General features: G+C 47.6%; 1 protein-coding gene across 4 annotated transcripts; it reads left to right on the top strand.

Moving 5' to 3' along the window:
• The first annotated feature begins 105 nt into the window (after positions 1–105).
• Positions 106–13,683, top strand: LOC144159209 (protein-L-isoaspartate O-methyltransferase domain-containing protein 1-like). 4 transcript variants are annotated; one of them, XM_077690564.1, is made up of 7 exons: positions 106–537; positions 3,296–3,511; positions 5,445–5,603; positions 7,026–7,235; positions 8,018–8,129; positions 10,716–11,023; positions 12,553–13,683. In XM_077690564.1, the coding sequence occupies exons 2-7, from the start codon at positions 3,299–3,301 to the stop codon at positions 12,649–12,651; spliced, it is 1,101 nt and encodes a 366-aa protein (XP_077546690.1). In that variant the 5' UTR covers positions 106–537; positions 3,296–3,298; the 3' UTR covers positions 12,652–13,683. The 4 variants fall into 4 exon arrangements, with proteins under 4 accessions (XP_077546690.1, XP_077546691.1, XP_077546687.1 ...); XM_077690561.1 differs by lacking the exon at positions 106–537 and adding an exon at positions 818–1,032; XM_077690563.1 differs by lacking the exon at positions 106–537 and adding an exon at positions 1,748–1,771.
• The last annotated feature ends 1,204 nt before the right edge of the window (positions 13,684–14,887 follow it).

Raw genomic sequence — 14,887 nt, 5'->3', positions numbered from 1 at the left:
ACCTACAGTTTACTCAGAAGGATAGATCTAAAAAATTTTTGGTAGTAAATTGTCGAGTTGTTGGGGAGAAAGAAAAAAAACACTTCGTTCTGTTTTCATTAGCAAACGCCATCTGACTGCCTGCCCTCTGTTTGTTGCTAACAGCTGCTCGGTATTTGTGAGTTACGTGCACTGTTGTCAGAAACGGCGTTAGCGAAATGCGCTTCTAAAAAAGAAACGCGCGGAAGGTGAACGGCGCGCGAGCGCGAGCTGGAGGCTTGGGCCAGTGCCAGTTGCTAGTAGTTCGCGCGCGGACTGCTTCGACGACTTCCGTGCAACATCGCCTGCAGCTGACGTCCGCTACCTGCGTTGTCTCGTACACAGTTCAGTGCGCGCTGAGAAAGAAAAAAGAAAAGTGTATCGAGGCAGAGACAAAAGCGACATGCTTTCTTGACTGCTTCGACGTGATGGTGTCTCTATGGGATCAACGCCTGTGCCGTGGGCAGCCCGTCGTCAGCTGAAACGCATAGCAACAACAGCTCTCGGGACAACTTTCGGGCAAGTTGTGTAGAGGAACCACGGCGCGCTGAGCGGTGGTGGTACCTTGTTATCGAGGCTTAGGACCATATGTCGAAACTGCTTGTTTACCGCTTTCGGAGCCGTCAACTTTCGCTTCCGCGTGACGACTCGGAGGAGCCGTTAACGCGCACGAAAGTGTTATCTGCTCTCAATCAAGGCCGTATTTCTGCCCTCAACCATGAATCGCGTTTCTTCCGTTGCGTCTTAGATCGCTCTTGTTTCCGCTGATGTTTTCTTCGTGTGCTTATGGTTAGTTCTTGCAGATGCGTGAGCAGACTCGCTGAGTAATGTCTGGCGAAGCCCATCAATGCGGGCTCGAAGTGCGCAGTGCGTTTTACCTCGCCGGTTATCTAGCTGCTACATTTTGCAACGTCTCCGCGGTAGCCTTGGTTTGTCCGGAAAGCCTCGGTGTCGGTCTTCGAATTTGTCGCTCGTATGGAAGAGTTGTTCTTCCGTCTTTTAACCAGCTGGCCAGTACGTACGCATCGGCGGAAGTTCTTTGTTTACAAACGGCGTTTTTTGCGCAATTCAGTCTTCAGACGAGACTGGGGCGCTTGCTAACTTAACTGCTGTTGCGTATTGATGTCTGCCACTTTCTTTTTTTAAGTTTGTTGGTTGGTGCAAAAAAAGTTGAAAAATCTCAAAGTGCACCCCTTAAAGCGCATGCACTGTCTGCCTGCTTCTGATATCGCCGTGTTACACAACAATATGGGTTCTTGCTCGTTCATTTCATTGTGAAATGCGGGTGGAGGGAGATATTAGTGAGATCACGGGGGCAGTTTTGTTTTCCATTTGACTTGTTGACCTAATTGAATTAGCAAGCTTGCACAACTTTTTTTTTAGTTTTTTGCAGCCTGTTTAAGTTTCCTTGAGGACACTGAGAGTGGGAAAACAAAATTTGCTGAGACGCTCTATGGCGTCACCATTACCCTTTCTAGAGCACTTCTCCCAGTTTCCTCAGCACTTATCGAGATAAGACAACCACATAAGTTGGCAGCATTTCACGGTGCGCCTGGTTCACTGATATAGCAGCTAAGCTGAGATAAGGGCAGGTTTTCTGTACCTGCTTTGAATACTTTGCTCAGGAATTCCGTTAAAATTACTACCCTTTCCCTTGTGGGTTTTCTTGCGAGTTTCAAGCAGACACCTAGCTGCACTTCTCTGCAGCTTTCCAAGATGGATTTTTCAGTATGGCTGTTGTGGCATGAAATGTGTGAGTGGCTGAATGCAAGGCTTGATGCGTGCTTTGTGTCAAGCTTTACTGTATGTGCAAACCGTTAAAACGCTGCTCCGGACGCGTTCACTAAAATTATACTTTTCAGAACCTTGAAACTTGTTGGAAAATAAGAAGACGGTGCAGCAGTTGTCAAAGTGATAAAATTCTCTAATTTTCCTCAATGGTCGGCAGGGCCAATGAGTTTGGATAGAAGCCAGGAGAAAAATTCCCCTCAATATGTGGCATGCCACAGGTGAAGGCAGTTGATTTACGGTGGGCTTTCAGCACTGCATAGCAAAAGTCGGGCAATGTTCCTGGATAATAGATAAGAATAACAGATAATCGCTACTCACGGCTACCGTTGAGCAGGTGATTGAGAAAGCGAACTTAGCAATCATTGAAATGAAATAGAGCAGGGGAAAAGGACAATATACGGAACGTTAAGAGTTGCATCTACTGCTTTCTTATTGGCAGACGCAGTATTGCAAAAAGGTCTCCTCATTCAGATAAATGCTTTGCCTCTTCCCTTATTTTTCTCACATTCGTCATTTCCCTGTTACGATCAATCGCTGGCTGCTGTATGGTCAATCAGGCAAACACGATAGGTTGAGTCAGGTATGTTGTCATGGGATGTTATCTGTCAGGGTTTTTGCACCTTTCCCCCCTTTTTTTTTTTTTTCTAACAGTTAATTATTGCTGAACTGTGTATTTACATCCTGTGAGCAAGTATCGTGCAGTACTTGTAGTGGCATAAGTGTTTTATTCCTGTACACCCAAACAAGCAAAATTAAATTCAAAACTACAAGCTGGTTGAATCGCAGTACACAGACACCCATTGATGGTTATAAAAACTTCAAGCACGAGTTATGGGGGGTCCTCTACCTTTTGAATTCCAACAGTGCTGGAAAAATTGCACGTTCTTGTAAGTAGAAAAGAAGAAAAAAAGATTGGCGGTGCAGCATTGCGCAGTGCTTGCACATTTGGGTTTCTTTTTTTTTTTTTTTTTTTTTTTTTCCAAATATTTTGCAGGTCTGTGGGGCATTGGGTATGGGGAACCTTGCCAAGAAATTAAGAACAAAAGAGCCAGGCGGATTAGCAAAGGAGAAAATGAAAGTGCACGTTGGTGAATTATGACACAAATGAGTTTTGTAAAAAGAGCATTAGTGGAAGAACGTAAATAGAAGGCTGTAATATAAACGAAAAAAACATGACAAGACACGAAAAAAAAAAAAACATGACAAGACACATGACTGTCCTGCATGAGAAGTGGGATCATGGCGCTGTCTGACTACGTGACTACACTTTTGTGTAGCCATGTTAAAGTGCAGCTCGCTGGGCTTGTGGGTTCATGACGAATCTTGGGAAGACCGGGAAAAACTAGGATGTAGACATGAAGCAAAGAAAAGACAACACACGTGCTGGACTAGCAAATGACGTATGATATGTCAGTTTAACTCCGCTACCAAGACTAATCTCTTAGATGGAGAAACCAACCTTGCCTGACAATTTCACTAATTGCAGGTCATGGGGGGTGCTGTGAGTGCGGGCGAGGACAATGACGAACTGGTGGACCACCTGGTGGAGGCGGACTACATCCGCAGTGCCGATGTGGAGAGTGCACTGCGAGCGGTCGACCGGGCCCACTACTATGCCGACGGCTATAAGGAGAACGCCTACAGAGACCTAGCGTGGAAGCAAGGGAACCTGCACCTGTCAGCACCTTGCATCTACTCTGAGGTGGGCTTTCTGGAATTGTTGCACCATTGACGGGGTGATCGGCACCGTGAAAACACTGTAATGATGGTTTGGCCTGTGGCCCCGGGTATCTTTGGCATCTTCTGACACTGTATGTGTAGTTTCGCCCTGTGCATGTGATTTGGGTGCAAAAATTTGGTAAAAGCATTTCAAAAATCACGAGACATTCCAGTCTGTTCACTAGTGGGTTACTAGTGAAGCTGTTTAGCACACACCATAAAAGTGACATATAATTTTGGTAAAAGAAATACCGTATTTTCCAGTGTATAAGTCGCGATATTTTTCTGAAATTTTCGTTGGTGCGTCTTATCCACCGGTGCGACTTATGTATGGAATAAATCTGATTCGCGGCGGCGGCGCGTTGCCAGCGCATGTTGAGACACACTCTATGGTGTAAATCAATCCCAAGCCCACCGGTACGGCATTTCTCATAGCCCATATGTCGCTTCGGGACGTTGCACCAAAGAATTTTGAGCTTTTTCTAGTCAAAAACATGATAATGGCCTGCGACAACCACGCGCCACTTTAGGCCATGCGCAGTAACTACAGTTCAGAATAAATTCAAAGTAACATCAAACTGGGTTGCAAAAACAAAATAAAAACTTCCGTCCGCCATGACACCTTTATTGCGCTGATTTGTGACAGCATGCAAGAGACGTGCGACGTTTGGAGAGGTGGCCAAATGGGTCTCCGACTCTTGGGACTCCATTTCTACAAAAACAGTTGTAGCCGGGTTGATAAAGGCCGGAGTAATCCGGTCCGCGAGTGGTAACGATGTTGGCGAAGAAGACATCAGAGAGTCGGAGGACGACAGTGATGCGCTGGTGGAACTCCCACTGAAGATATTGAATTATTTGTTAGCGAGTCTGAGGAAAAAGACTTCGATGGTTTTGCCTAAACGCCGTCCGTACATGCCATCTATGTGTATCAATAAACTATTTTTGAGAAGTTAGTTCTGTCTAGACTTTGGATGTTATATGCGCGTGTCTAGCCCTTCTTACAGGGGATGGGCGGCGGCCGCCGCAACCATGTACTTTCGCCGCACTTTCTAACGATCTGATTCACTATGAGTTTACCTAATGAACAAGTGTGTCTTATATACCGGTGCGACTTATATACGTTTTTTTTTCGGAAAAACTGTCATTTTGAGGGGGGTGCGACTTATACAAAGGTGCGACTTATAGACCGGAAAATACGGTAAGTAAATATAACTTCTCTTAGGCATTGGGGTGTGGCCATCCCTAAGGATTAGATACATATTTTTTACGTCACTCTAAGATATATATGTATTTTGTCTGAGCTGTTCACTGGTGGTGTTTGCCAACCGCTTCTGCTGCCGATTGAATTCTGATTTTCAATCCCACCGTTCCTCTTCGTAGGCATGCAGCTCTTCGTACTGCACACTCTACACGGCCTCCCTATGACGATGAGAGAAGAGAAGCCAAGTTCAAAATGGAGAAGGGCAGCTTTTTGAGTTAAAAGCAAGTGCAGAGACAGAAAAAAAAAAGCAAGCAAACAAGTGCACACACACACGTACACAAAGTGCCTCGTGCTTGGAATGCCTGTCAAATTAATGTTTTGAATGACGTGCCACTTTGGTGGTGACTGTGTACTGATAACACACCCACCCCAGGATGTGCCTTTTTTCCAAAGAACGCCTTGTGCTTCAAGATGCTTAGAGCCTTGGGAGTTTTTGTTCACATACATGAAAAATATTGAACCACCGTCACGCGCTGAAGCGAATGAGGTTTCCACATGCAATAGGTAGGTCATGAGCTCCTTATTGCAAAAAAAAACAAGATGCAAAATTTTTGTATCAGTACCCCTTTAAAACGAGTAGTTTGCAATCTAGGTTTTGGCGGCGAAAGCAGTCCGCCAAGGCTAAGGCGGTGCGTGCACGTGTGTGGCACGGCAGGTTCTGGAGGCCCTCCAGCTGCGTCCGGGCATGTCCTTCCTGAACCTGGGCAGTGGCACGGGCTACCTGAGCACGGTGGCTGGACTGCTGCTGGGCTCCCACGGGGTCAACCACGGCGTCGAGCTGCACGAGGACGTGGTGCAGTATGCGCGTCTCAAGGTGCTTTACAGGGACTTCCTCTATCAGGAAGGAGGGGAGGGGGTGGGGCTCTTCTCCATACCAAGGGCTAGAACTGTGCCCCACGCTTTTCTTTTGTGCAGTAATGTTTATGGGGTGGAGCAGTACTGGTGGCTGGGGAGGTCTGTCAGTCAGTGTATCTTAGCCTGCCTTCCAATGTGGGTGCACTTGTAGGATGGGTGGAGGGGGGTGGATTGTAGCGGACGGGTAAGATATGGCCCTTGCTGGCACATAGCACGCCTTGTTGCAGGGTCTTGTAATGACACTAGCTGAAGAGCAATAAAAGCATAGCCTTAGCTCGTTGAGGGTTGGGCAACCTTCTAATTAGGCCAGCAAATGCTGCAGTTACATGGTAGCGCATGGTAACTGCTGGGAATTAGACTGAATAACACCCAATTTGCCAATAACAAGTTCTGAATGTTTTGCTTATTGTTTAGGTGCAACCAATTTGTGGTTTCATTCGAAAGCTGTTCTGTGCTAACTGTTCCCGTGTATTTTGTTAGTGGAGCACCAACCACGGTTGGGCTCAAGCCAGTTTCGTCTCGAATTTAAGCACTTTTAACGTTGTGGAAACAGTCACTCTAGTCTTGGTGCTCTTCTCTTTGCACTCCCCGGCATTTGTTTTCCCATTGTGCTTCCTGTTGTGCTGTTTGCAACTTTTCTTTTTAAGAACTTGTCGGGCTTCTCATATCACACTCTTTCTTGCAGTTGTCATGCTTACCATTGCTCTCTTTGTCGAGCCATGCCCCTAGAATGCAATTGGGTTTGAAGCTGAATAGCGCTGCCTGTTGTTTTTTAAAACTGATGAGCTTATGATTTTGAGCGTTTATTGCTCGAGGCGCAGTGCACCACAGTTTGCTTCACACAGTTTCTCAGTAAAAGTATATCTGTGTGTAGCTAAACGTGCCCATACACTGCTCTGTACAAATATGCTTGTACCTGCCACATTATCGGGCAAGTTGCATGCCTAGCTGATATTCATATCAGACGCACATGTGCGCCAGCTTATTCTTAATGATAGGGTGGGCTTTCTACTGAATTATCCAACCTTTTCTGAGTCCGTTAATTGACTAGGCTGGACAACTGACATAGCTAGAATCAGTTGCTCAAATTTTCTTTAATAGTAGTGCTCGCGCCTAGCTCCGTGCATTGTGTGTCGCGTGACAGAAAATCAGGCCGTTGGTTTGATTTCTTCCAAAGCCGTTTTGTGTGACTCATTGAATCAGCACAATCAGTTGGCTGATTCATCTCCTGGACAGATAGATGTGCCCTAGTGCAGTTAAGCTAAATTGGCCTGCTGAAGCGATCGACTTGACGCACTTGTTCGATTGCATTGGTGGTGTGAGTGTTCCCGCTTCTCTAACGTACGAGCCATCAACCCTCCCTTGTGCGCTACACACCCAGGTGTCCCAGTTCATGCGCTCCAGCCAGGCCCTGGAGGAGCACGACTTCTGCGAGCCGCGCTTTGTGGTCGGCAACTGCATGTGCATAGACGGCACCGGTCGCCGCTACGACCGGGTCTACTGTGGGGCGTCGTGCCCTCCGGAGCAGGCGGCCGTTCTCAAGGCCCTCCTGAAGGTCGGCGGCGTGCTGGTCATGCCCTGCAACGACCAGGTGGGCCCCGGCCTTCATCTCGGAATCGCGCATTGGGACCCGCGTTTGGCTACATGAAGGATCTCGCATACTTGGTTGGGCGAACGGTGTCTCTTTCCGAGCTGTGCTGGTGTGGGAGAGACCGGGTAGGGAAAATTCGCTGCAAGGCAAGCAAACACGGGCGGATTGTTCCCAGTTTTAATCGTAAACTACCGTATTTTCACGCATATAACCCACACCAGAAATGCGAAAATTTCAGTGGAAAAATAGGGGTGGGGATAATACACGGGGTTTTTTTTTTTTTTTAGTGCAGCTTCACAGCAATGCGCATTGTGTGGTGAAGCTCCTACGCAGTGGCACTGACTAAGCCTTCCATGGCAGTGATTGCGCAAAACATACAAGGACAAGGAAGAAAAAAAAACAAGGACGAGTGCCCTCTAACAACTGAATTGTATTAGTTAATTGTGACTTTTGCCTTGCAGTCAGTGTATTCTACTTGATAAATATACACTTTTTCTGTCTATGTAGTATGTGACGTGTTGCTTGAGCAGTAGCCTTGGTACAGCCTTCCCTGTATCAAATGTGCAGGCGATATGCGAGGAGTTTTTTATTTCTTTTCCGCAGGCTGAAAGTGGGGGTGCGGATTATATGCAGGGGTGGGTTATAGGTGCAGAAATATGGTACCCTAACCTGACTTCCATTTCCAATAGTTCTTGTGGCAAGAGCTGAATCGTTCGGGTACGTACTTCAGCGGCCACAGGAGACTGCGGCCATCGTTAAGCCCTCCCCCTTCATTCTCTCAGTTGGTGCAGGTGAAGCGTTCGGGTGAGGAAACGTGGCTGGAGAAGAATATCCTGCCCGTGTCCTTTGCCAGCCTGGTGCCTCCGCGTGAAGGATGTCCTGAGGTGGTCTTGCGTGAGTCTCTCTTCTTTTTCATTGATCCCGCTAGTGTGCGGATCCTCAGTGTAGAATCCTTGGTCTCTTCTATTTGCCTGTCCAGAGCAGTTTCCGGGCAGCCCAGAACTGCTCCTACAGTAGAACTTCTGCAGGCAAATAAAATGCGCAGCTGCTCTGGTGCAGTTCTGAGCAGTCCAGAGTGGCCGGTAGGAGTGGCCCTTGTAGGAGGGGCCCCTTGTCAATGTGTTCATGCGTAGACTTTTACTGGATGCACGTGGCAATGTTTTTAAGTGGCAGCTTTAGTGCCAGACACCTTCACGGATTTGTGACCTGTGCTTTACCAAGTTGTTCAGTGGAGTCCAAATGAGGCCCGCAGACAATGCAGTGTCTGTGTTTGAGGAGGGATTGGCCGTTCTGATTGGGGCTCTGCATCCCAGTTCTGCACTGATATGTGCTAGCCGGATTTGCATTTGGCTTAGTAAAATAAGGGAACAAAAGGTGGGTGGAGGCAGGGCTAAAAGAAAGTATGCAGTTGTTACGTGGAGGTGGTTTTATTATAATTGTTCACCTCGTTCACAACATGCGTGTGCAGTTGTCACTCTTCTCCACATTGCTGTAAAAACCTCGCATGCTCTTGTGACTGTAAACTCGGAGTGCGAGCCATTTGGATCGATCAATCGTGCAAGTGCTGTCTGTGACTGCTAAGCGGCCTCCACCCGATCCACCAGCTTCACCAGTTGCATTCTCGAGGCCTGCAGCTCGCCGCATCACAAATGGGTCAAGCTGGTAAACAGGCCAAACTTGGCTGATGTTGAATGATGACGCCCAACATCCTGAGGCTTGTCCCAAATTTTCCTCTCTTGCTTTGTGTTGGGGAGCTTAAAGCAGATTGGAAAACTACTCATGGTATGGCACCCAGTAAAAAGTTGGTGCCACTGCTTACGCGTTGAACCCATTTCGCACCTCCTGTGTGAATGCACTGGAGTATACTGCTCCGTGACTAATTTTTTTAGGTCTGCTACAACTGGCCTTTAAAGATGCCATGAAGACGAAATACAAGTTTGGTTCGTTGCTTTGCCCCGATAAGAACGAAACCAATTTTATTGCAAATTTGAAACCAGTAATCGAGGTACCGTATTTGCTCAATTCTAGGAACCCCGTTTCTTTTTTTTTTTTTCACGATCGCAATGCCCAAATTGAGAGGGGCGCTAAGATTCGAATAATATAAAATGACCCCCACGCACACATAAACACACACACTTACACACACACATTTTTCACGGCGATATCTAGACGAGACAGGTGCAGGTAATGTTTTATACAAGACGCATTAAAGAAAAGTATGCACGGGCAGTGAAATAAGCTTAATACTCAGTCACTCTCACTACCACTCGAGCGTGTTGCAAGGCTTGAGCCGCTGCTGTCAGTATCCCACAGTAGGTCGTCTTCTGTCCTGTCGAACTGGTTTGTAATGTAAGATTTTTTGAAGTACTTGACTGCAACACTCGAAACACCTGCGAGGCTACATCGCATCAGATATGGCAAAACAACGCCCTTACCATCTTGTTCACGGTGCAAAATTACAAATAACCAAGACCACATTCTTTGGCAGTGCCCTCAATACATCCAAATTAGAAAACAATGCACTAGAGAGTGGCTGACCTCACCTAGAAGAGAAGAGGAGCAACGCAGCCTGATTGACTTCATTCAAGAAGCCGTCAGCAGAAGCCTGGACCGAGGCCTCTGAATCTCGCAGCGCTCCCAACAACTACTCCTCACTTTCTACCTGTGAATAAAATATTATCTCTCTCTCTGTCTCCACTGTAGCCCAGCCGTGCATGTAAAGCTGGAAACTGCGCCACTCCGACAGCTCCTGCTTATGAACAGAGCGAGCCAGCAAGCACAGTTGGCAGCCTGGGCATTGCGCGCTTCCTCGGGGAAAAGAGGGTGCTTAAAATCGCAAAAATACGGTAGTAAAGGAAACATATGAAGCGGTGTGAACTTGCCCGCCACTTTCCGGTGATTTCTCAATGACGTCGCAGCATCTTGTTTGTGCCATTGGCAGACAGACGCCAACCTGAGCCACCGCAGAGGGACACGACTGGGAAACTGTAACGGAGCCGACAGTTCCATTTTATCGTATTACTTGAATTCAAGCTTGCGCTTAGGACGCCGGTAAAAATGTCTTTAGTGCTGGTCCCTTTGCAGTACACAGGCACACATTACTCATGTGCACAGTGTTGGGGGTGATCTCTGTGCTGCACTGTTGCCATAGAGGCTGTCTCTGCTAGGCTGTAAATAAGTACCTAATGACATAAAGTAAGGAAAACAACATGAAGTAATGCATTAATAACCCCAAATTAATGAAAACTCAACCCAGTGTCTTCTTCTATTCTGTTTTCAGGAGATGCGGTGCCCTCTCTTGACTACCTTCGGTATCAGCGCTGGACTGATACTGAAACCAGTCAAGAGAGGCTGCCAGAGCTGCTTTGGCAAATCACTGCTCTGCACTTGACAGCTTTCGCAATGAGTGGAACTGCTTTAATATTTTTGTGTCTTCATGGCTCCCTTGATAACGTCGCTGGTGTCCTTCCGGCTTCCCAGCCGACTACCAGCCGGGCAGCCTCCAGGAGCTGAGCCGGGGCACGATCCGGCGGCTGCTGCGTGCCCGGCTGGACCGGGACCAGCCGCCCAAGCCCCCCACACGGCGGCTGCCCCCGCGCCTGCGCGGCAGTGGCGGCAGCAGCAACAACGTGGTGGTGCCAGCGGCCGCCCGCGTGGGGGGCTCCACGTGCGGCTCTGGCGACGGCAGCGGCTGCAATGACGAGCCGCACCGCAAGCGCTCAGCCGGCGGCGACGCTTCGGTGCTCTGGAAGCGCGTCGCCCTGGATGATCTCTGCTCGTCGCAGCCTGTGAGTCGAACACCCACCTTCTCCCTGCCCCCTGCTTCACTGCGAAAATTCAACTGCGCAGACTGTTTTATGTCACAGGCGTTGCTCAGCGCAGTTTCAAAAGGCCAGGAAAGCATTATTTAGTTTCCGAGGACGCAGGTTCGATTCCAGCCACGGCAGCCATTTTTCTGATGGAGGCAAATAACTTTATAACACCCCCTTGTTGAGATTTCGGTGCATGTTAAGGATCCCCAGGTGGTCAAAATTAATCCAGCGCCCTCCCTTATGGCACGTCTCGTAGCCTGAGCATGGCCTCTGCGTGTAAAACTCCAAAAATTTGAGTTTAAGACGTAGCCTTGTTCCCTGTAACTAACCTACCGGAGTTGATGTACCGTTACTTTCTGCACATCGTTTAATTTCAACTTCCCTGGTTTGTTTCCAAAGTGGGAGCCGTAGCTGTCCTTTTGCACGTTGATAGAGAAACCACCCAACTTTTAACAGCAGAGCTGTTGGAGCTTGAGCGTGGTCCGTCGGCGTTAGCAAAAAAAAATACCAAGAAAAGCTATCCCAGCGCAAGGCACCCAGCATGACCTTCGCGCAGTGGCTTTAGCAGAAAAAAAAAATATATTGAGTGCACATGAGCATTCGCCTTGTGAGGAGCTTTCACCTTCATCACCTTTGGCGCGCTGGTCAGAACAGGGCACCCTCCCTGCGGAGCAGGAGGCCATTGTGTTGAGCTTAAAAATTTTGGGGCGGGGTCGTTGAGACGGGGAAGCCCTGCTGGATTGGAAAGAGGCGACGTACGCAGCTCGGTCAGCTGCGACCGAGTCGACTGAACGACCTGCCAAGACCGGTGGCAGCCAGTTTTGGCGGCCGTTAATGTCGAGGGTGAGAGTCTTGGGTTGCCACTTGCCGTACCAGGAACGTGCCTAGACTTGCTGTTTCTGCTCCTTCTCTCCTGGGATCCGCTGTCAGGGTGGGGAAGAAGTTAGGCCTCCAGCTCTGACGTTTCTCCTGCCTTGCTTGACTGGTACAGGCTGCGCCAATTTTTCTCTGTGGGATCTAAAGTCTCAGCAGTGATTGTAAGTTTGATAAAGCAACCCACTTCTGTGCTCCTGCCCTGCCAAATCAGGGAGTGTGTCTTTGCTTCTTTTAGAAATGTGTCTATGCTTCTTTAGAAGCAGAGTTTTAGAAAAAACTCTGCTTAAGACGAATTTTTGATAATACGAACAAATTTTCATGGCCCCTTTGAGTTCGTCCAAGAGTGTACAGTAGTAGGCATAATTCATGGGATTTATGCAAGAACAGGACCTGACAAAAGTCTAGACCTTTCTTTATAGCATTACGGAAAAGAGTTGTACTATCCAACACAGGAACATTCTAGGCTGACAACCTGTGGCTTGTCCCGTTCACCAATCCCATGTCACCTTAGCGCTGGTAATAAAGACGGCAGATGTCTTCGGTGATTGGATGGAAGTGCGTATCCCCCGCATGAATTTTCTTTTTTTTTCCGTGAGGGAGTTGACGATTTTGTCGTCCTCTGTGTGCAGCCAGCACAAGAGCAGCCTCCCTTACTGCGTCAGCGGATCCTCGAGTTGCCGCTGCCGCCCCGGCTCAAGACATACCTGAACTTTGGCCGCCAGCTCTGATTGGCTGCCGACGGCTGCCCGCTACTGGAGAGGCTGCCACATGGCACCCCAAGGCGACGGCAGTAGTACTTCGTTCAAAACAGCGCTCCACAAGTACTTCAAGGGAAAGGAGGATGGAACGGCACGCACCCGCGTTTGTCAGTTTTGTTGGGTGTGGCTGCAGTTCCCTTCTCCCTCCTCGATCATAGTTCTTCTAGCTGAAGAAAACAGTCTGCTCGAGATTTTAAAGTGTGCTACAGGGGGCATACCTCTTTCTCTTTTTTTTTTTTTTTGCTTTTTTTTTTTTTTCCTTTTTTTGCATTTTTCTCTAAAAGAGAACATTGCTCTACTCTTTACACGCGTGGAACGCGTTTTTCATCACCAGCAGTTTTACGAGTTTAGCCGCAAGTTTTGGTGATGCACGTTATTTTCCCGAGTCACCAATTTTAATTAAAAGCCTCTCGAGAGAGAGTACCGGTGGCTCGCAATTAAAATAAAATCTCTTGCTGCTTCATACCTGGTGTGCTTGGCCAGATCTTTCATCCCAATAGAATAAAACGCCCGGTCGCATCACGCATGCTCAGTATCAGCTACTGTAATATAGTTTTGTAACGACAGCAAAAGATACGGTGATGTCTGTAAAGTTCAAATAGTCCTTATCCCGCAGTACTGGAGCCGTAAATTGAAGACCACTTTACGTCGGGTACAAACGATAGCCTGCAGTACTGTTTTTCACTGCAGTGTTGGGAACAGCAGCGGAGTAGTTTTGTCGCCACGCGGCGTGCTTTGGTTTGTAACAAGCGGGATGTTTGGCACACCAGGTATGAAAGAGTGTGGATCACGTCGACACTTGATGTCCAGGGTGCTGACAAGCCTTGTTGGAGATGCTTGAATTGCGCAGGAAGTGTGTGCAATTGAAAGCTGAGTTCCTTTAAACAGAAGTCATTGCGCGTTTGTCTCATTGAAGTGAGCACTGAAGAGTTAGCGACGCCGCACGCCGGTTACCGAGCAACCTTGCAGTGCTGAGGGTTAATAAATGTAAATGGTGAATAAGAACTTGTCTGCTTCCTTTGCCTCCACTCTATGGTTGATGAGGTAGCATTAGGTGTTTGTGGCTGACCGAACGTATCTTTAAAGATGTTATGTGGAGCTGCTCATGCTACAGTTAAACCTGGATTAACGAAGTTGACAAGAATTCACAATTTTTCATTACATACAGGTTTCGAGTTAAGGCTTGCGTGAATGAAGTAGAAGTGAAACCAAAGTGCTTGATATCAGTGATGATAAACCCTTCAAGGATTTATTTCATTGTGAAAAACTGCGAGATTTCCTCCAGTTGCTTTCCCACGAGCTGAGTCACTGCGCAGCACTCCTAAGAAGCAAGATCACTCACCCATGTATTTACCAACGTAACTTAGTAATTATCACTTTTGCTCTTCCGGCACTTTTCGGTGTCTCAGCTCGTTTCAATTAACAAACTTGTGTTGAAAGGACGCCTTTTCGCGAACTCTATGCTCTTTTACGCACTCAAAATTGGTGACGGGGTGCTAGCTGGGATACCGTACTGGGTGGTGACGCGCTTCTTTCTCGCCGGCGGAGACGGCAATTAAAATTGCGAGCTTGTCTTCGAAAGACAAAACTTTTCGTTTTCTGGCAGCGGAAATCATCACCGACGAACCGGCGCCACAGATAGCAGTCAAGACGCGCGACTGCACACCGACAGGCAGGCCTAGCACCAAACCGACACTGTAATTCACACGTGAAAATGCATAATAGTTTGTGGTGTGGGCGCAATTCGTTAAATTATTGCATTTATCCCGCATAATTTTCAGAAAAAGGGCAAAAAAACAATAGTTCATCGGTGCAGTGAATTCGTTGCATCAAGGTCAACCTTTGCGACGTCTTCGTTGCATAGAGGTCGCAAAAACATGGGTTTCGCTGGGGCTGGCAATGGGGAATTGAAAAACTTCGTTAAATCCAGAAATTCATTACATCCAGGTTCTACTGCATTTGCAGTTGTTTTGGTCGAACTGTTCAAATCTTGTCGGTGGCTTTAAGCTCTGTGCTTTATAATTATTAGTAGTGAAGGACGTAATGGGCATCTCAAGCGTCGTCGCATGATTTGCCAAGTTTGCAACCGACTGGGGTTTAACTTGCGTCTTATGTTTCATTCGAGGAATTGCTTTTACCATTTCCTTCTGTTAACAAAACAACTCTGCTTTCTAACTTCAGGTCAGTAAGTTGTGCACAAGTGGTG

Source organism: Haemaphysalis longicornis, unplaced genomic scaffold (assembly GCF_048455015.1).
Source record: "Haemaphysalis longicornis isolate Haplotype H1 unplaced genomic scaffold, Haemaphysalis longicornis Haplotype H1 scaffold_10, whole genome shotgun sequence".
NCBI lineage: Eukaryota > Metazoa > Arthropoda > Arachnida > Ixodida > Ixodidae > Haemaphysalis > Haemaphysalis longicornis.
This window is presented reverse-complemented; position numbering and strand designations above follow the sequence as displayed.

Coding starts and splice junctions, on each gene's coding strand:
- LOC144159209 (XM_077690561.1), top strand. CDS start 994: ATGGAAGAGTTGTTCTTCCGTCTTTTAACCAGCTGGCCA. Junction 3,512..5,444: donor CACCTTGCATCTACTCTGAG/GTGGGCTTTCTG, acceptor GTGGCACGGCAG/GTTCTGGAGGCCCTCCAGCT. Junction 11,024..12,552: donor ATCTCTGCTCGTCGCAGCCT/GTGAGTCGAACA, acceptor CTCTGTGTGCAG/CCAGCACAAGAGCAGCCTCC.